Below are 23,040 nucleotides of genomic sequence, written 5' to 3'. Positions count from 1 at the left end.
AGGGCTTACTGCTAGAGATACGCCATCTTTTATTTTTGACAAAAAAAAACTTCACGTTTAGCTAATAGTCACATTTTTAATGTTGCTAATATATTTTACCAGAAAATATCTTTAGGCTTCTGCTAAAATTAAATGTAAATTTGTTAAAGTGCTCCTTGGATCACTGACTTCCCCCCTCACTTCCCCACCATCGTTCCACCTTTCCTCCACACTCTTTGCCCCTTTTAGAGGTAGGGGGGACTCGGCTGTAAAAGTCCATTAAGGATGTTGCCACTTTGTTATTACAAAACAAAAACAGATGCACATGTACACACACACACACACCCACACACACACACACACACACCACACACACACACACACACAGGACTTTGTCAAGTGTTCTGGTACTATACCTGAGATGAAAGATGTACAACTGAAGTGTGCTTTAAATAGTTTATCTATTTTACTCTGCCTTGTCTAACAGAGGAAGTAGTGATATCTTCCATCTTTCAAAAGCACAATGTATAACTATAACTTATCACTTTAACTAAAATGTACTTGGAATAAGCGCTTAGAACATGAAATTATAACTTTAATGTTTAATTAGATCTGGGTGCGATTTGGTCCAATCACACATCGTGAAGTTCCTCGGTGTAAATTGTAATAAATGACATAACTTTATTTGAATGCTGTATCTCACAACAGAAGCAAATGTTAAGGCTGGGAAATGTAATTGTTAATTTTTGTTATTTTGACACATTAATCTATGTATTATTATAGTATTAATTAACATTACTAAACATAAAATATGGAAGTAAATCTTTTGAAAAATAACCTAAACGAGCACAAAAATGCGATCTTATCCCCCTGCTTTGGTTTGTTGTTTTGTTATCAGCTGTTTGACATCCCCAGTCTCCTCCTCACATTCCACGCAGCCTCCTCCACAGCAGTTTAGGGTTTTGAGGTCACTTTCTCTCCAGTTAATCACATGTTTATTTAGTGCTGCTGGGGTCACGATCAATTAACGCCATGCCGGCATTTATTTAAAATATCCTTTCCGTGTTAGCCACTGAGCCCTCGGATCGCTCGCTGCCTGATCACTCACCCCGTAAAGGTCCACTTTTAATCCACCTGCTCCCTCCCTCTTGTAGATCAGTCTGTCTGTCCGTTTAACCCGCTGCATAAATTATTCAAAGTTGGACTAATGGTCCCCATTTAGCACAGGCTGATCGGCTGTGCATGGTAATGATATAGGAGTAATACATAGACTGCTGAACCTCTCTCTCTTCCCTCTCGCTCTGACTCTGTTGCAGTCTCTCTCTGATGACAGATCTCCCCTGCACGAAACCATCTGTGTCATTCATTAGGTACAGCATACAGCTAATACACGCTACTTCCACTCCTCTCTGCGATCGTCTGCCCTCACTTTTCCTTCCTCTTGCCTTTTCTTCTCTTCTCTCCTTCTCTTTCTCTATTTCCTCTGTATCCTTCTCTCTCCCTGTCACCTGTTCACTGTGCCTGTGTCCATCATTCATCGTTCCCCTCCTTCTGCATACCCTAATGAAGTCAGGACCCCGGCACAGTCCCCACTCTGCCACAGTTTTCCATGGTACCCCAACAATTTATCACTTTGTCAGGGAGACACTTAAAGTTCCTGGGCTTTAATAAGGGCATGCAGCGGGACGATGGGGGCAATTAGGAAAGCGGAGCAAACCCGCTTTGCATATTTTCTAAATGTGCTTGTGTCATCGCTGCCGCCACCAACACGGCCTGTTGACTACATGAATAATTCCTCTATCTGCAATAAACAGCTGGGTAATTATTACCGCCATAATCAGATAAATAATTCTCCCTGTGATGTTGCAACGACATGGAAAAATCATTTTAACTTATCCGTAAGAGAACAAGGAAGAATTTATGGACTTGGTGCTGCTAGGCTGAGCAGCAAAAGTGATGCTTTGCTCTCTCTCTCTCTCTACTTTTCTCCCCCCTGTCTCTCTTTCTCCAGCCTTCTTCATTCCTCCTTCTTTTGTGTCCCTCTCAAGGACATTCATGAAAGGAGCTGCTATGCTGGAGAGAGTGCGGGAATGCCTGCAAGCCTGCCCTGCGATCACTCTCCGCTTCTATGCGTCAGTCTTTTTTTGCTTCTCTTTCTTTCTGATCCAGTTTGGTGTGAGACAAGTTCACTTCTTCAGTCTGATTGGATTTCCGTATTCTGTGTGTGTGTGAGTGTGTGTGAGAGAGAGAGAGAGAGTGAGTGAGAGAGAGTGTGAGAGTGAGAGAGAGATAGAGAGAGTGTGAGAGAGAGAGAGAGAGAGAGAGAGAGAGAGAGAGAGAGAGAGAGAGAGAGAGAGAGAGAGAGAGAGAGAGAGAGAGAGAGAGAGAGAGAGAGAGGAGAGAGAGAGAGAGAGAGAGAGGGCTGAAATAAAGCTGATGTGCTCCCTGCCTCTTTAGGAACTAACTTTTGGAGAGTTAAACATTGGAGAAAATGATGTACAATGCTGAAAGTTGTCATCTTTTTACTTTTTTAATATTGAGAATATTTAATTGAGATAGTTCCCATCATGGAATCTTCTGCATCACACCCTTTTTTGTGGCATCAGTTTTTAACTTCTTCAGTGAATTAGTTAATCAACTCAGTCAGTCTCTTATGAGGGTTTTGAAGGTTCAATACATCGAGCGGTCACTGGCTAAATTGACACGCCTGACTACCCCCTCCTTGCCAGCTATTGAATCATTTAATTGGAGCAATTTAAAACAGCCAATCAGGTCAAGCCTCCAATTAAATATTTAAACCCTGGCCAATTAGCTGCTCTGGTGTTGGCCTGGACGACGTCGCAGGTGTGGCCCTGCTGTCCCACAATGCCTCCCTCTCTGATATCCCATCAGCCTGGTAAGCCCCATGGTGAACCAGGGGGTAAATAATTGAGGGAAGGAAAGTGAGAAATTTAGTGTACTATCTTAGCCATTTAAATAAGTTAACAGTATGGGGGTGAGAATGTCACTTAGAGTCTCAGTTATCTTTAAGTAGTTCAGGAATGCTTGGCTAACTTGTGCAGCAGTCAGCAGCTACAAGAGTAATCTGCAGCCTGTAAATCCAATATTCACTATATAAGGTTCATTCACTGTGAAGAAACAATGCTATGATAGTAGTAAAACAATATTTATAAAGATGGCTATACCAGTCATCCAAAATTTCAAACGACTCCAACATGATGAAACACCTTATATTACATACGAATGTAAAGTGAAATGTACTGACATAAAAAGCAATTTAAACACATTTGTAGTAATTCCCTTATCTTGTCTTAAAATTGAATGACCTTCAAGTGGAATACATATAATCTCTAAATATATTTTCATTGACCAGAACACATTAAAGCATAGGTTTAACTGTAATCAGCTGCTCATATGTACAGGAACAGGGTTTGCTGTCTTAATCATTCCTCTAGTTCATACTGGCCCTGAACAGATCACTTCCTAATACGCCTTCCATGTAAAGGATCTGGGATACAATCTACAGTTCTCATACCTTTGAAAAAATATTTAAAAAAAATCCATCTCACTGACACCACCTTTGCAAAAGAAATTGATTGTATGATGAGAAAAATGTCTACATGTGCCCATTGATTGTATTATACATAAAGCTGAAGAGTTATCCTGCCTAGTTGGCTAAACTTTTCGCTGAAAGGTGGTAAATGCTACAATCGCATCATTTTTTGACTACATTGCAATATGTGAAAAAGTTTTAATTGAAGTTAATTAATTAAAGAGCAAAGTAGTAAAATTAAATCAGTATAAGATAAAGGTTTTAACTGATAGACTCACAATAATTTTCTCAATTTACTTCAGAAAAAAGCAAGAATTTATTGTATTTATATTCTAGAAATTAAGAAAATAATAGGCCATTGCTTTACCACTCTCCTGTCTTGCTTTGCTTATTGTCTGCTTTTCTCTCCGCTTTCTTATACTTTCACTCAGTCAAAACACACACATACACATACCCACACCCACAGCACGGAGCAAGTGCTGCGTGTTCCGAACAGCGGCTAATGAGGGTTGTATGTTGTGGCGGGCCCCTATCTGGTTGGGTCGACACAGATCGAGGTTGCCTTCAGCCGTTACAAATCTGTTTGGCTTTTGTCCACTACACAGCAATTAATAACACTGGGGCTGGGGGCAGGGAAGCAAAGGTCACAGATTCAGCCTGACACACACACACACACACACACACACACACACACACACACACACACAACACACACACACACACACACACACACACACACACACACACATCACACACACACACACACACACACACATTCCTTGAACATACATCCTTATGGGACATCACAGAAAAAATTGTGAACACATAGTCTTGAACTCACTCACACATTGAAATGGTCCTGGTCTCAGCACAGACGCATGAAGAAATTTCAAGAACAGGTCCTGACCCCCCTGTTAATACATGCAACTGTTTTACAGACCATTTTAATGCATGGATTTACAACTACACATAAAAAGCAGAAACACACAAGCACATTGGTTTGTGAACCAACTGTCCTACAATAAACCAAAACTTTATATTTTACATTAATAAGTAATATCCCTGTCAGCCATGTGGACAAATAGGGGCCAAGCAACCTCTATATTTACATATGGCCTCACATACACACAATCCTAAATTGCTCTGCTTAATATCACATAAACACATTTAGGCACATTTAGACTTTCTCTCTTTCTCTCCACATAAACACACCCACTCATATACACATTCACACACACACACAGTGCTCTGCATATTTCATTTATTTTGTAATTTAATCTGGTGCAGTGGAAGGAATGAGAATGCAAAGGCAACGGGAGCGGGTGTTGTGATTTCTTTTTAAATGTCAGTAGCTGCAGAATGTGTTAACCTCACATTATGGACACACTATGAATATTCTGATTCTTCTGTGGAGGCTTGTAATTGAAAACAGAAGTTGGGTAGAGAAGAGGGAAGGGAAGAAAGGGGAGAAAACAGGAGGGATTAAAAAAAAATAGAAAGCAAAGGATTGTTGATGAGGTACGGCTTGCTCTTAGCAGTGTGTGTGTGTGTGTGTGTGTATGCATTTTCCCATTACCATTGCATGCGTGTTTTAAGTACTGTTTCGCTTCCCCTTTTTACAGTATTACCCCCTTTGTAACAATAAGGCTGTGTGGATTGCAGAATGAAATTGCTGTGTATGGGCTTCTTAATGCATCCATTTAGCCGGCTCCGCTTAACAGATGTCACAGACGGACCATGTCCTGACTGCAGTGATGAAATATATCCATCATCCTCCCACTTAGAGCCTCTTGTGCTCTAACTAGACTTTTCCCCATCCAGGATGTCTTAGCTCTCTTGTTTTTTCTTTCACAGTTCCTCTGCCCCCCCCCCGTCCTCCGTCCCCTCTTTTTAGGTGTTTTTTTTAATCCATCCAAAGGATGCTTCAGGTGACTGTCTGCTTGACAACAGAACAATATGTCACTAAAGCATACTCAAATCTCCTATATAGGTGTTCCAGTTGAAAAGCATTGGCATACAATAAACAATGAACCTAATATGAAACATGAAATGTTATAAAGGTCTCAAACAGGTATTATGTATGAAAACACTGGTTTCTTATGATGTGTGTAGCCGATGAAGTTGATGTCAATTAAACAAAATAATAGCATTATCCAGTGACTTTCATTCAGAAATCATACATGAGTGCATTAACTACAGCTGATAGAGATCGGAGGACTCTTAAAGTATGCAGATGTAAAACTACTGTATATCCAAGATGTTTGCAGGTGGAATACATTTTTTATTACCTTTTATAAAATATTCATACTTATGATGAGTTGGGATTTAAATGTCAAAACAATTGAGTATTATCTATGTTTGCTCTGTAGGAGGGAGCTGGATGAACATGAGGAGCTCCAGAGAGAGAGAGAGAGGCTGTCTGAAGATGGTTAAAGAGCAGACAGCCAGGGTATAACCAAGCTCACCAGTCACATCATCTCTCAGTACAAAGCAGGTCATGTCACACAAACACAAGCAAAATCTCACACATTTTACATAGATATTATGAGTATTAGACCAGGATTTTTTCATAGAAATGTAAAGTTATCACTTCCTCTTTACCACAGAATTATAAGCCTGTAGAAATGGTTCAGACAGTAATTCCACATAATCACTTATTTGACTTGAAAGCTCCATTCAAAGCTATTTTTATGTTGAATCACTCTTCAGAATTATGTTTAATCGTGGAAAACAATTAATCTCAAGCCATGACAGAAATCAGCATCATATGACATGCGCTTGTATAACATTGGACTGCGTGTCAAAACAAATAAAGTTTGAAGCACCATGTTGATGTTTTCAGCTCAGTGTTGTCAGGCTCCAGTGGACAGCAGTTAGCAGAGTGACAAATGTGCACGCTGGGTATACAAGATGAGTCTTTAAACTCAACTGAAAGTGCAATCATGATTTTGCTTGAGCAGTTACTGATTAATATTTTGCTCAATGTCTTTTTAAAGTTTTATATTTTGAGCCATTTAAGTCATTCATTAATGATAACACTAATCTAATTACTACTCCTGCAAATGTATTTTATTATAATATTAATAATAATTAAAGTGGCATATAGTACAGGTACATGGTTAATATAGAAGCTTACTCTTTACTGTGAGCCATGTTTGTGACTTTGAAAAAAGTTGGAAAAAAACACAACTCTTGGTGAAAATATATAATTGGGTGTTGGTTTAGATCAGTGTTTAAATCACATGCCCCTCAACTTGGTGGCCCACTCTCTCCTCAAGTTTCTGACCCTATCCAACATCCTCTCAATAAAGCCAAAAAAGCCCAAAAATCATCCTAAAGATTTCAATACACTGACCATAAATATCGGCAGATTTTTCAATTAAACCTAATAAGTAAAAAAGTACTAATTTAAATAAGTTCACATGCACATGAACTCTGGTTATAATATTTATTATAGTCACTATTACACTACAGTAACAAAAAAGAATATATATATATATGTATATATATGTATATATATATATATGGCAAGCCGTTCAGGAAATAATATATTGAATGAAAGTCTGCATATATGGAATGAAACTCGATATATATGGAATGAAAGTCTGAATATATGGAATGAAAGTCTGAATATATGGAATGAAACTCGATATATATGGAATGAAAGTCTGAATATATGGAATGAAAGTCTGAATATATGGAAACTCGATATATATGGAATGAAAGTCTGAATAATTGAAATGAAACTCGATATATATTGGAATGAAACTCGATATATATGGAATGCAAGTCTGAATATATGGAATGAAACTTGATATATATGGAATGAAAGTCTGAATATATGGAATGAAACTTGATATATATGGAATGAAGTCTGAATATATTGAATGAAACTCGAATATATATGGAATGAAGTCTGAATATATGGAAGGAAACTTGATATATATGGAATGAAGTCTGAATATATTGAATGGAAAGCTTAAATAAGTACTCTGAACACCACTTATAATCGTATTGTTTTATTGTCATCAAAGAGACTCATCTTTTATTAATGTCTCTCTGAAAATAACCTTTTGCACTTCTTTTTAGTGTTTCTGAGGGGACACATTTTCCTCTACCCTCTGTAACCTGTGGTAATTTGGTCGTACTTTTTCATTACACTCACTCACTGTCAGATGATGCACACAGGTATGAGCTCCACCTGTTAACATTGAACAGGATGCTACATTATCACAAGTCATAACAAAAGTTAGCTAGCGAACTAGAGGACTGAACCACCTGAATAAAGAAGGGGCAATATCTTTAGCCTTTGTAGAAGTGTGTATAACCTGTGATATTAATATTTTCGTATTTTCACTTGTTTACTACCCTCCTAAATGCTTCTGCAGCCCACTGCTTCGTGTTCCTCTCGTCTCTCTGTGCAGACGGTCCGATCATCACTTTTAGATGAAACCAACTTAATAGAGAGGAGGGGTGGGTTCCTTTTTCCTATACGGATTGACTTAACAGCACATGCATTACCAAGGGGTTGATAACCCCTTCATTAATTAAAATTGCAGTGAAAACATCTCGTGCCTCCCTCATGGTTGCATTACTAAAAGCTACGTCTAACCGGAAAACAAAATCACACCCCTATGATCACATCCCAGAAAGACAAGATGGCGCAGGCCATACATGACGTGATTTTTCATTCCATATTTCCGAGTTTCATTCCATATATATCGAGTTTCATTCCATTATATCAAGTTTCATTCAATATATTCAGACTTCATTCCATATATATCGAGTTTTCATTCCATATATATCGAGGTTTCATTCAATATATCAGACTTCATTCCATATATATCGAGTTTCCTTCCTATATATCAAGTTTCATTCAATATATTCAGACTTCAATTCATATATATCGAGTTTCATTCAATATATTTCAGACTTCAGTCCATATATATCGAGTTTCAGTCAATATATTCAGACCTTCATTCCATATATATCAAGTTTTCATTCCATATATTCAGACTTCATTCCATATATATCAAGTTTCATTCCATATATATCAGTTTCATTCAATATATTCAGACTCATTCCATATATATCAAGTTTCATTCCTATATATCAGTTTCATTCCATATATTCAGACTTCATTCCAATTATCAAGTTTCATTCCATATATATCAAGTTTCATTCAATATATTCAGACTTCATTCCATATATATCGAGTTTCATTCCATATATATCAAGTTTATCAATATATTCAGACTTTCAATCCATATATTCAGACTTCATTCCATATATTAATTTCCTGAACGGCTTGCCATATATATATATATATATATCTAGTATATGTAATATATATATGTATATATATATACATATATATATATGATCATGTCAGAATCAGAATCAGAAGCCTGTATTGTCATTTTTGTGCCACAACGAAATTGATATTGACACCCAATCCAAATGATGCACTCGCAGACGTAAACGAATACACACATTCAATAAAGACAGGACCTACCATAAAAACAATTTAAAAGGTAAAGTGTCACAGTGTAATAGATACATATGCGATAAACCTGCATCTCATAACCCCCCCAAAAAGGTGACTTTTCAACTTAAGCAAAAAGTAAAATCCACAGTTACTGTGTCCGTTTTCAGTGTATATCCCAGAGAACATAGTTTATGTTTAAGACTCACCAGCAACTTTGTTCTGAGAAAGTTGGCACAACTATATTTATAAACTATATTTATAAGCATCCAGACTTAAACATAGGCATGTGCTTGGCAGGAAATGTAGTATTCACTTTAGCAAAGAAAAAAGAGTCACAGAGTGGAAGTTCCCGACAGAGAGTAGAAAAGAAAGTCTTCTTTCTTTCCTTCTTTTGTGGAAAGAAAGAAGGTGGGCTGTGTGGCTCTCTGTTAAGGTGTGTGTGTGCGCACACACAAGAAAGTAAGTGTCCTCAAGGCTGTACTGATGTGCTGAGTGGAGTATTTTAGTGCTTCCCCTGGCACAGGTGTTCATGTATGTGTGTGTGTGAGTGTGAGTGTGTGTGTCTGTGTTAGTGGTGTGTGGCATCCAAGCAGCTCTGTGACTCCCCACTGGGATCATAATGAAGACAAAGTGCACTGGTCACTGTTGATTCAGCACCACTAGACCCCTCTCTCTCTTTCCCTCTCTGTCTCTCTCTCTGTCTCTCTCTGTTCTTCGTGCCTGTGACCAGCTTCGTCATCGTCATACTTACAACCTATTTCTGCAGAATTTCCATGTTCATCTGAGATGCTCGCATGCATAAAACCTTATAACAAAGGCGGAGTAAGCTGGTTGTCACTTAGATGAAGCTCTTAAGTGTTGTTTAACCCTCTACATTCTTTGAAATGGCTTTATACCGAACCTTAATTTGATATGCAATCATGTTGAACATATTAGAATAAAGAAAAAAAAGAAATAAGAAAGTTTGCACGCTCTTCCACGCCCTCTGTCCATCTCTCTCTCTCTCTCTCTCTCTCTCTCTCTCTCTTTCTCTTTCTCTTTCTCTCTGTCTCTATCTCTCTTTCTCTGCATATGGCAGGGGACTCTTTCCCTTCGTAGCTCTGACCTTGTCAGCAGTGAATAGATGGCTCTCCCACACAGTTCATCCTTCCTCACTTCTCGGACCCCAGCCCACACACACACACACACACACACACACACACACACACACACACACACACACACACACACACACACACACACACACACACACACACACACACCACACCCACACATATACACACACACACACACGAACACACAAACACACGAACACACGAACACACGAACACACAGGGCTTACCAAAAGGCCCCAAGTCCCTATGACAGAGACAGAGATGGTGTGTTCCTGGGGTCAACATCATTGCTCTTCCTGTAGCTAGGTTGGTACTTTTGGGCTTGCATGTACCTGTATGTGTGTGTTTGTGTGCGTGTGTGTGTTTGTGTGTGTGTCTTTGGAAAGGGTGAGAATTTTTTTTCAGAGTATGTGATTGTTTAATGTTTGTGTTCTCAACCATGCGTACCTTCCTGCTTAAATTAGGTATGCACACTAATTTGCAGTGAAATATATCTACATTGATAGTGAACTGCAGTCTGTTGTATAAACTGTTCATGTTATAAACCCACTGTGATATAGTTACCATAGCCATGTAGATATGGTATTGTATACAAATGCTTGATTGTTTATCATTGTGCTGTTGTGACATTCTAAAGGGTCCAAAGATAAGAAGGAGAGTGTGAATGCAAATACGTCAGTGCAGTCCTGCTGTAGTAGGCCAATGATAAATCTTTTTAAGAAGTACAGTTCCAACATGTGAAGTTGACACCTGTTCCCAAGCAATTTCGACCAAAGCACAATGTCTATAGACACATATACACAGCACCCACGATAGAATGAAATGTCCCATATTCAAAGTTGAATTTGTGTTCAGGTGTATCACTAACCTAAAAGGTAATTTGGAAGACAAGCTTGCAAATACAATTAACTTTTGCAGGTACAGGTTTCCCTCAGAATAAGTACATTGTCATCAATTAAATCTATTAGGAAGTGAGTAATACACACCGCACCAATAGCTTTCCTCTCCTAATACACACAGTGGCATGTCCTGCTCCACCTCCTACCATTTCTCTTCGCTTTCTTCTATGTGTCAGTTCTCTCGACAATTATCAGCAGCACGTGTAATAAAGATGCCAAAACCACACAACTTGTGTTTTGAAGTGTTCCATTTGATATCACAGCAGGTTATCCCCATGTGGACAAGGCTTGGTACTTACAAGTGTCTCGCAATGATTTAAAATGAAGATAGTGTCGAAAGACTTCTGCATCAACCAGCAGTATAAGAAAGGTGAACATTAGATGTCCCACTTCAATAAGTGTATTAAAGAGAGGGACGTACTGAAGGACCTTCTCTCTCTCCCTCTGCAGCAGTGTCACGCAGGTTATCAGACACAAGGGGCAGAGCGACGAGAGACTAGCTCATTGATTGTGGATGACAATCTTACTGCATATGAAAATATGTTATAGCATATACTTTTCATAAAACATTCACATTTTTCAGTTTCAACATATGATATGTTGTCTTTGCTCTATTTTCAATTAAATAAAGTATTCAAAAATCTAATTTGTGGGAAGAATAGATGTAACACATTGTTTGATTAATTGTATTTACTGTATTGATTTAAAAGTTGTATTACGGTCATATTTTGGTATTCCTGTGCATGATAATGGTGCAGACATTGAACAGCTTTGTTCTTTGCTTACATGATAACAGAACATCCGGCTTTCCCTACATAATACAACACTATCTGGTGGATGATGACTGAGGTCCTTAGAAAAACCTGCACAATCTGACTGAGATATTTCTGGAAGAAAAAAAAACTTTAATATAAACCTTCGTGCCTCAATTATATGTTTAATCTGCAGCTGGAGACATTGAAACTGCTTTAGTTTTAAGTGGTGGTCCACTTCTCTCTATCGGTTGAAAATCTGCTGTTATCCATTTATGTCTTCAACCCATGGTTACAAAAATCAGGGTCATTGTAGTTGAATTCATTTCTCTCTACTTGTGCTGAAACACTTGACATTTACACATCACAAGTACTCATGGTCTAATAATGAAACACTTACTAATTAACCAGTCAGTTAATATGTTATTTTAAAGAGTGAGGTTTGGGTTGATACAGTTAGAGCAAATTCCCTCTTATGTCCTTTCTCTCTCCTCTCTCTCGGTTGTCCCACTCTGTTAGAGTGGCCTAAATAGCAAGGGGTGTTATTAGCATATAGAGTAGATACAGAGTCCTCCAACTCAAAGCTTTGGTCTGGTAATTAACACACAGGAAAAAGGATCACTGTGATTTGAATAATTATTACTGAGGCTGTCTGTGGCCAATTTGTACCCCACTTCACAACAGGAGGAGGCTAAGTTTTGTATGTGTGTAAATACTGTATTTGTGTTTGGGTTATTGTGATAAAAAAATGACTTAGCCAGGTATTCAGTAGTTCAGTTTGCATTAAGTGCACACACTGAACCAAGCTGGCCAAATACTGGACGTGGTAAAAGTGTTTGGCCAAAACCAATGGTGTTTGGATGAAAGGCAGTCATAATAACTGGAGCGTTGAAAGGCAAAACTTTTGTGATATAATGCATAAAATGTCCAACTGATGTTAAAATTAACTTTCATTGTTGCCCTCAAAGGTTTAAATGGCTACCTATAGTTACTTTAATACTAAGCTGTCCAAGATGGTGAACAATTTTTAATTTAATGAATACCATGTACAAAAAAATGTAATAACAATACAGAATCTAAATGGATCTGAATTTTCAATTTAAACCAATTGAGAAAATACTAAAGAGAACATCCTATCTTTTTAACTCTATGCAGTTTAATATAACAATTGTGAAGGTTTTGTAAATTATACTGGACAAATATGGATCAAGGCTGAGCAACTCTGTTGAATATATAATCATGTTGTCCTCTTTTGTATTTTCAGTTGTACCAAACTGTTGTTTTAGAAACTGGGGCCATATGAGCAATATCTTTAAAGCCACAAAGTTAGAAAGACATAAACATATGCACCCCATCATATTCAATTGTTCATTCTTTTACTCTCTCTCGTTCTCCTTTCAGTGCCCAGGGGTCTTCAACCCTCCATTCAGGCCAGCCCCCCATGAGATGGAACAACTGCTGAGGCAGGTCAGATACCAGCCCCCCACAAGACTGGCCCCCGGGGGAAGGGCTTGTGTCTTGGGCGTGCTTAGCCCAACAGCCCCCAGTGTCCCTGGTACTCTTGAATCTCCATGGATCAAAACCAATAGAAGCTGCTGCTCCTCCAAGTCTATACTGCCCCCCATAGCCGGCAAGAAACAGCAGGTGAGGTGTTAAAAGCTTGAGAGCCATGACAGACATAAACAGGCAGAGACAGAAAAACATCAGTATAAAAGGGATACACAAAACACAACGAAAATGAAGGGAAGGAATGAGATAAAAGAAAGCAACAGAACACAAGAGGTGAAAGAGAGTATTAGTTATTACAAAGTGTCATAGCAATTATTAGAGCCCCCCCATCAACCCCTTCTTGTCCCAGTGGAGTTGGTTCTTGATGAAAGCAGAGATCCTTTAAAAGTCCTTTTAAAGAAGAATGACATCATTAAAACATGGCAGACAGCTCTCTTGGGGCTTCTGCTCGAAGCCGTTTACTGTCTCCATTTCAGAGAGCACTTCAGTATATGTTTGACAGTGTTGCTCCACTTTACTGTCAGATGTCGGTCCCATGCACACATCTCATTTGTAGTCCTAATAATTCCATCCTGGCTGGGCCAACCAGTGTGATCTGTGATTAAACACAGACACACCAGGATCTCTCTGCACATCTACGCCATTGTAATTTTACTTTTATTTTTTTTTTCCATTTTTTTTTATTTACATGGTTATTTTTTTAAATAGAAGGCCATTCAATCTCCAATGAATGTGCAGAGAAAGCTATAATTGAAAAGGCTTGGTGGCCTTTTTCACACATGCTCTACACACCTAAACTTGTCTGATCAGCCCCTCTTGTACAAAGTCTGTGTAATGTCCTTTTATGAATACATCCAAATACATGTGAAAATAACACTAAAACAGTCATCTCTATCAAGTCCTCTTTGTTGACCTGTATGTTTACCTCTGGCACTAACTCCACTTTAAAACAAAATGCGTACTTCTGGTAGTTGAGATCATGTGTGACACAAAAATGCTCTCTTACTGTGTGCTACATCGTGAAAGGGCAACTCCAGAAATTGTCAGGATCTGGTGCTATCGGTAAATGCACTCAAAAAATAAATAAACTGAGGTCTTTATCATGGAAGACATTTGGACTTGTTATAGTGGGAAAACACAGTTGTAAACAAAAGATGAACCACAGCTCATTTCATGTAGCTGCTTTAGTATCAGGGTCTTGGTATCAGTTATGTTGGTTGACATGTTATGACCAATCGGCAACCTCCGGTCTCAAATGATGAAGCCCATGCGGAAGTGTTATAAACTGCAATACATTGAGAATCCGCTTGAGGCTGTCTGCAGAAACACCAGAAACCACATAGACATGAATGGGAGAAAGACGATCTTTGCAGCATTAATAAACAAAACGTCTTGGCTACAGTAGCTAATTTCTTTATAGGCACACACTGTGCGGGGGGTGATTTTTTTTCTAACGTGACGGTTCAGAAGATATTAAGATTACGAGTTTTTGCCCAAATAAGGACATGACTGGCGTGACTCCCGGTCGGGAACAGATAGCTGTTGGCTAGGAGGCTCACACTATGTCACACTCTGCCTGGTTGAGTTCTGCATTTCCAATATGGCTGCCGCCGTCAATTGGCTTCAAAGCAGCGCTCAGGAACAGATGGGTGACGTCACGGATACTATGTCCATATTTTGTACTATGGTCATGACTTACTGGTAACACCACATGGTACTGAACCATTGTTAGTATTATTTGTAACATGCTTTTTGATACATTATTAATTTTGCAGGATTTATGGAGTTTGAAAGCAATGCAGTAGCATCACTGGGGCTTGTTTGATGAAGAATTTACCTCAACTCTCTACAAATGATCAAAGTTCAACTGTGTACTTGTGCGTATGTGATTCTTTGCATGCATATTTGTGTATGTTGATGATTTCATGAGGAGCCATTTCACCATTTGTGTTATTTACGCTCTGTAGAGCTTTATGGCAAAGTGCTTTCCCTATTATTACTTTCAAGTAATGTAAAACATAAGTGAGCAGAAATGAGGCGTGGATCTGTCTCATTTTATTAGCTGCACTTCACACACATGCACAGACACACACACTCACACACACACACACACACACACACGCAGACCAGTCTCCAGCTGGCTATAGTTCGGATGAGTTCATTAATGGTGTTAGAGAGGTCTCTTGATGCTGACATAGAGGAGAATACATTATTTATCTTTATTTAACACACACCTGTCTATCTCTGTCCTGCCTACTAGTATGTCTCTATTTTGTGTGTGTGTGTGTGTGTGTGTGTGTGTGTGTGTGTGTGTGTGTGTATGTGTGTGTGATTAGTGCAGGAAGTCCCCCCTTTCTTTCTCTTGCTCTTATCCCTACACCCCACGCCCCCTCCCTCCCTGGTGTGATAACTATCTAGTGGTGATGGATAAGGTTGAGGTGCTGGCTGTGGAAGTGGTCAGGCCAGGCCACCGATCCCGTGGCGATAGGAGCAAGGACAGGGTCCCCGTCCCTCCCTCTATCTCTCCTCTCTCATCCTCCCTCCTTTTTAACACCAAACAACAACTGAAGGTCACCTCAAACAAAGCAACAACATTAAAGTTAATGTGTACCACACTAAGTTAACACTCTACAAAGATTACACTTAACAGTGAAAGAAGTTACATAGTTCTGCATGAGGATGCAAGTCCACATCTGCTCAAAATTAATACAAGTCTTATATTTTTGTAAGTATTTAACTTTCAACCTAAGAATTAAATATTTTAATGTAGGATTGCTTGCATGGCTTACTAAGTATATCACTGTATAGTGAATGTTGCATCACCACAGTCTTTCCCCCATCTATCTGAACTTTGTGTAAAGCATCATGACATATCAATGAACCATTAACAGAAGCATTCCATCATCAAAACAACAAACTGAATAGACAACACTTGGTTTTTAAATTTGAAAAGTGTAATTGCCATGCCATAGGTTGTAGGAAGTAGGAAGTAAAACAAATTAAGAAAGTTCAGGTTTGTTTTTCATTGCAATCAAATGTACATTTACTACTTATTCCTTCAAATGTTTCCTTTCTGAGCCTGCAGAGGTGTTAAGAGGGTTTCAGTGGGGAAATGAGGTCAGAAAGGGAACATGGTGCTAAAAGCGACTTTTCTTTGTCTTGATATGTCAGTAGACATCAGAAACCCTACACTCCAGGGTAGGAGCCACAATGACGAGATGATTTACAAGGATTAAAAGTGACAGACAGCTGTTTAAAGTTAAACTGACTTGTAAGTTTTGGTCCCAAAAAATATGTGACTTTCAAACCCCTTACAAAGGAATTCAAGCTACAAATAGATTCCTTTTTATTTTGTTCACAAAAAGACAAAAAAATGTCATCCACTTCCTGGCTCCTCTGCGTTTTCTGATTCATAAGTGTTCTCTTGTCTTCATCATGAACGGCGTTTCGTAATTACAAAAATAGTCCTTTCTTTTATTTGTTGTTTCATCTGCTACTTCTTTAATGTAGCGCACACTATTGTCTAAATGTTTTTTTTTTTAAATGTAGAACTCTTTGAAGAGTCCAAAGAGCATTGTGAGTCTCTTACAGTGAGGAGTGGGAGGAGTGGGAGGAGCCAAATGAGCGCAGAGTGCTCTCATTATTAGGCATGGATCACTTCATCTCTACAAATTGCATATCGAACTTCTCTCTGGACTATAGAAAATAAACTAGAATGGGTTCTTAGTTAGTAGCCCTGTCAGAAACTCTAGATCCCAAATTCCCGGGTTTGGCACGATAACCGATGTCAAGTGTAGTAAACAGTGGAGCATGGCGTTCCTGTGTTTTCGTTTGTGTGCACATATTTGTGTGTGTGTGTGTGTGTGTGTGTGTGTGTGTGTGTGTGTGTGTGTGTGTGTGTGTGTGTGTGTGTGTGTGTGTGTGTGTGTGTGTGTGTGTGTGTGTGTGTGTGTGTATATGTATGTATGTGTCAGCCCGTCCCTGTGGCGCTCCAACATGCAAACAGCAGTGGGGAAGTAGGGAGAGGTGCAGAACAGAAAATCTGCGTGCTGTGCAGAGATACATTTTGGATCTTGCATCTTATTACTATATTGAATTTAAAATGATGGAATAAAAAGAGCTCTGAGCAGGCCGACAAGCTTGAACCGTTGATGTGTCACTTTAGACAATGTGTAAAAGTTTTAAAGTTCCCAATAAAGGAAAAGACAAATTGTTTTGCATTTATTTCCCTTACCACACTGAAAATGTAGAGCCAAGACTTCACAACCACGAACCAAACTGAAACAATTTTTTTTTTTTTTATTTGGTTCCCTCGTGTTCGTGTTCTCTCACTTTACCATCATTTTTTTGTTGCTCCTCTCCGCTATCCTTGTATTGCCTCTCTTAACCCTGACATGCTTCGTTTTACTGCACTTCCTCTTTTCCTGATATAATTTTCTTCTCTCTCTTTCTCTCTCAGCCTCTGTGTCACAGGAGGAGAGATGAAGAGGATTGGCCTCTGGTTTTAGCAGTAAGCCATCACTACCTGTGGGAGAGGGATCAGAGACATAGAGAAGCAGGGGTCTGAAACAGAAAGATACAGTGATCATTATCTGATTCTTGCGTTCGTGTGTGTGTGTGTGTGTGTCTGTCTGTCTGTCTGTCTGTCTTTCGGTTGTGGATATTCCAGGGTCCACTTAGAGAGCCAGGGGAAGTGTGGGGGCAGCATGTAAAATGTCCTGACCTGACACTGCGTCTGCAGACCTCTTACACACACCTGAAGGAGGCCCAGAACCAGCTCCGACAACATGAGTCCTCAAAACTCTACAATAAAACAATGTGAGAACAAGCCACAGATACATTAAACAGATAGAAAAATAACCACACACACAACCTCCGTCATAGACTATCAGGTAAATATAAACTACAAGTGTTCTGTTGAAAGTTTTCTCTGATATTGCTTCTTTTATTCAATATGCACCATCAAATACAAGTTTATTAACATTTACAAGTGTGGTCATAGACATGTAGTACACATTCAACAAATTCATGCTACATTAAATGTAAATGGGCACTTTCTAATTATATAAAACTAATGGGTGTATGCTCGGTGATCATTTTAATACAGCTTCATATTGAGTTTATTATAAGCAGTCACTTCCTGCTTTGTACAAAGGTTTGTTTTAGTTTTAATTAGGAATCTATGTGTGTGAGTGTGTGTGCGGCTTTGCTGAAACACTTGACTATAACCTCATTACCACTTGCAGGCTAATCTACTCAGTTGTGTGAGAGTGTGTGAAGTAGTGTTATTAACCCGCTGTTTGATCTGTCTCGCTCAATAATTTCCCTGACTACAGTATAAAAGACCACCCAGTCTTCTTCTCAATCCAACCCTTCCCTCTTCTGTCCTTTGTCTCTCTGCAATCAAACCACTAAATACAGATTTTTCTGTCTTTCTAAACTGATGGCTTGACAGTGGCATTTGTGTTGGTTCCATTTGTATTGCTTTAGAGATCATGCTTAACACAATGTTGATATTTTTTGTAAAGACTGTACTGAGCTGACCTGCAACTTTTATGACAATTTTAACTGAAGTGTTTTTTTTTGTCATTTTCCAACCAGACAAATGGAAAGTAAGATCCACCGTCAGAGCCTCAGCGGCAATGCCTTTACTGAGCCAGTCTATGCCAAGAAATTCATACTGTAGGACACAGACGGAGGTATGTAAAAGCTACACACACAAACATTATTGTTGTCATATAAACTATGATGACTATTGTCCGATATAAACTTTGAGTCATTTGGTGTATACTGTCTGATGCACCCAAATTAAGTTGTATAAGGAGATCAACCAACCACTTAGACATCATGTTGTCTAAATACATCCTTCTTTTCTGCCTTGAGTGTACATACCGCAAGGTGGGTAACCCACACTGACTGTAACCACTCAATCACAGAATTCATGTGTGATACAGTGAATGATGAAGATGTGGTAAACTTGCCTTTGACCCTTTTGTTTCAGACTGCTGTCACAAAGTCAGTATTAATCCCCAAAGACTTTCAGGTTTCTGACTAGAACTGATGTACACACATTCTCTTACACAATCTGTGTCCAACAATGTTGCTTTGCTTATTTATGTTTTTCTTTACAAGTAATTTACTATTTCAGAACCATATTAAAACAAAAGAACAAGAACAGACAAACTGAAAATCAAGTAAAATCGACAAATGTAAAAAAAAACCTGATACATCAGGACAAATCAGCCAAAGAAAATCCCTTATAGTGTAAAAAGTCACACAGAAAGCGTTTCAACTGTAATAAGGGCCATCCATTTATCAGCTTTTTTCTCCTAAAGTTCACTTTATGTTAATGCAAGAATCTTTACAGTAAACAGTTCTCTGAGATCAAAATGTATGGCTGAAATGAAAGTGAGGCCAAGTGTGTGCTGTAGGTTTATAGTAATCCTGTAATAATTTTAACGTGATCTTACATTTTTATGTAGAGTACATAAAAACTCATCTTCATCCTCTCAAATCAAAATCAATCAGTGTCAGACCTGTGTAAACCCAGGTCTGAGGCCTGGTCCCATGCAATACTAACAGCAGACACAGGTTTATACTGAGAGTGTCTCGTTCTCAGCCGGCTGGAAGGTATTATTCTCCTGCAAAAGAAACATGATATAAAAAAACTGAGAAGCAGTCCAGGCTAACCCTTTCAACTTGAGTTGCACAAATTTGTCAAAAATGACAGCAATTTAATAAATCGCCGCTCTCCATCACACGCATATGCACACCCACCCACACACTTACACACAATTCCCAGTTATGCCCTCCACTGCCCCCTCTCCATGTATACGTAAATGAGGTGCATGCATTGGTGTGTGTGTGTGTGTGTGTGTGTGTGTTAGAGAGAGAGTCTGTTAGAGGGAGACTGTGTGTGCGTGGGCCCTGCGGTCTGGTCCAGGCATTAGGTAATTGACTGTGTCTTTGCTCAAGGCCTTTCATGGATCACCGTCCTTTATTAGCTCACTTCCCAGCACACACACACACACACACACACACACACACACACACACACACACACACACACGCACACAAAGTTCCCAGCAGCTCCACCCCAACCTCTTACCCCCCACCACCAGCACCCAGACCCAATTGCCCGGAAACGAGGAGTGAAACAAGAGAGAGAGGAGGCAGTGAAGAAGGAGAGAGAAGCGGCAGGGGAATGAACTAACATGGCCCCGGGAAGGGGAGATAAAGAAGTGTGGGTTGTGTTGGCGGGTGTATGGGGTCTCCAGCAGCTGACAATGAGCTGAGGGAGTTTGCTCGATGTATATGCTGCATATGTTATAAACAATATTAATGCAAAATTATTTATAGTGATCTGATGCTAAATATGCTCAGAAAAGGCCTCTTATAATCCCTATCATGCAAGGTCAGCATGTTTACCTTTATTCATTTATGTTCTTCATTTATGAATGACCATGTTTTAAGAGAGACTTAAATACAAGAGAGGAGGTGATAGTGAATGAATGACTATGAAACAGTCTCCTTGATTGCTGAGCTTCAAAATAGGACGACATGATAATGGAAAGCAAGTAATATACATACAACCAATAATATGTATACAATTGTAACTTCTGCTTATGATAAGATAGCTATTCCCTTTCAACAAACTCTCTCTGATGAATGCTTCAAAATGACAGTTTTCAGTTTGCCACTTTCTTAAACATTTGAGATGTACACTTTATACAAACACTTATACATGTCTGTGTTCAGTGTGACCTCCTTTCCTCAGTGATAACAATGCTGCAGCTGTGTAGGATGTTGTTGAAGAAGATGATGATGAAGGCGGCGCAGCTCTCAGCCCAGCCGTGTCATTCTGCTGTCACTCAGAGCTCATCAGACCTCAGATTCCCCCCGTTTCACCTCTCTGTGCGACATTCTATTTCCCTGTATCCCTCTCTACCTCTATTTACTCTCTCCCCTCTCTCTCGCTCTGTGGTAATTAGTGCATTAGTCCTATCGTTGGCATCACCCCCAGCTACAGCAGCAGCCAGCAGAGCTTCTTGTCACAGCTCTGAGGGCCAATGGAGTGGACAGCTCAACCCTGGTACTCATCATCTTCATACTGTGCCCAGCCTGCCTCCCCCCAGCCACATTATCCAGCTATGTTATCCAGCCATGCTCCTAATTATTTTCTAACCCCAGCCACAGCCCTCTCACCCAGCCTCTGCCACATTACCTAGCCCTGTTTGTAATCATCACCCTAAGCCCTGCTTTAGCCCTCTACAAAGCCTGAAGCTTCATCATTAACATAGCCCAGTTTTTTTTCTGAGTTCCAGACCCCGACTCTGGCTTGACCATCACAGCTCCTGGCAGAATGCATGAAGCATTGCCCAGTCCAAAGCAAGGCCTAGAAATAGACCATGACTCCTGGACTTTTATTTACCTCAGCCATCTGTGTCACAGTAAGAAAATATATCAATGCAAATGTGACCCAGCATGTCAGGGCACACACATAGTCACATTTATGCTGATCTTCACCACTTAAGGAACTCAATTGCCCTATCTTGGGCCAATGGGGGCTGTGCGATGGTCGCTCTTTTTTCACCTCTTTTGTGGCCTCACATGGACTTCTTGACTAAAGATTAAGCTTCACAGTCTGAAGACCCATATCATAACCCTCATTTCTCGACTGTCTTGATGCAACACATTTTAACACCAGCCTGAGACTCTTCGGCTGTATACTTGCGTTGGCAGTGTAACTAAATCTGTGAACATGGATCATCTAACCTTCCCTAAACCAGGGTTTAAAGTGGGCACCACAGTACTAGGAAGAGTTGTTTCTACCTGGCATGGAGAGTTTCTTTTAAAAAATTACCTTAATTAACTGACTAGCCCAGAAGAACAGACTGAAACTTATAAAACGTAGCAGAGGAAATTTTCATGAGAGGGGCCGAGAAACATTTATAGACTAGACAAAACAGACCAGAGATGATAATTACATATTATCTACATTCTGCACACTGTTTGAGAAATCACTGGAATAACTTTATAATGCTGCTTTCTGTCGCCCCAGGCAGATAATGGATTTTTGCATTATTGTTGTGTAATTGTTTTGAATAATAATGGCTTTTTTGGCATTGCCGATGTGGAGTTATCAAGCGCCTAAATCACAGATTACCTGGTTAGCTGTTGCCATGAAGTAATCATAGGTTATATAGGTAAAAGTGCCTATATCCCTTAAAGTTTAAAAGTTTAATATGGCCAGCAAATTATGGCTTCTACAAATCCAAATTCTCAATGGTTTATAGTTTGTGCACTAGCTTAATGCACCAGCAACAACTAATTTCATATGCAGTTATGGGAAAGCCCTCTCTGTCCATGCTAATTTTGTGGTTGTGTTATAGGCCATGTCACCAGCGGTGTTGCTTCTAACCATAGAGGCTAGCTAATTAGGAGGCTACGTGCTAATCAAGTTCACCAAAGTGAGTGGTCACGTCTGTGTCTCTCTGCGCTTGAAGCCTTTCCTTCCCCTCACATTAGACTGACACCCGTCACAACTTTCAAAAGCCAGCATCTAACCAGATCCAACACACTGATAAACACTGATACACAAGTATGCTCAGTCATCGAAGTTTTCATGCACACATGCACATAGACAGCTAAACAATCATTTATACATGCCAGTACATTTCCTTACACTGATCATTACCAAAAGCTTAACCAGGAATAGAACTATATGTTGCCCCAGTATCTTCCT

The 23,040-nt window shown here is 39.4% G+C and overlaps 1 protein-coding gene across 1 annotated transcript in view; it reads left to right on the top strand.

Moving 5' to 3' along the window:
- The window catches only part of spata17 (spermatogenesis associated 17), a 42,096-nt gene that overhangs the window by 7,434 nt on the left and 11,622 nt on the right, over window positions 1-23,040 (top strand). Inside the window, 5 exon segments of the mRNA XM_034680939.1 lie at window positions 5,902-5,935; window positions 5,937-6,026; window positions 13,188-13,430; window positions 17,965-18,113; window positions 18,897-18,994. Coding sequence (XP_034536830.1) covers window positions 5,902-5,935; window positions 5,937-6,026; window positions 13,188-13,430; window positions 17,965-18,113; window positions 18,897-18,981 — 601 coding nt within the window. The 3' untranslated portion in view covers window positions 18,982-18,994.

Source organism: Notolabrus celidotus, chromosome 3, assembly GCF_009762535.1.
Source record: "Notolabrus celidotus isolate fNotCel1 chromosome 3, fNotCel1.pri, whole genome shotgun sequence".
Taxonomy (NCBI): domain Eukaryota; kingdom Metazoa; phylum Chordata; class Actinopteri; order Labriformes; family Labridae; genus Notolabrus; species Notolabrus celidotus.
The sequence above is the reverse complement of the archived record's forward strand: the minus strand, read 5'-3'. Positions and strand labels throughout refer to the sequence as shown.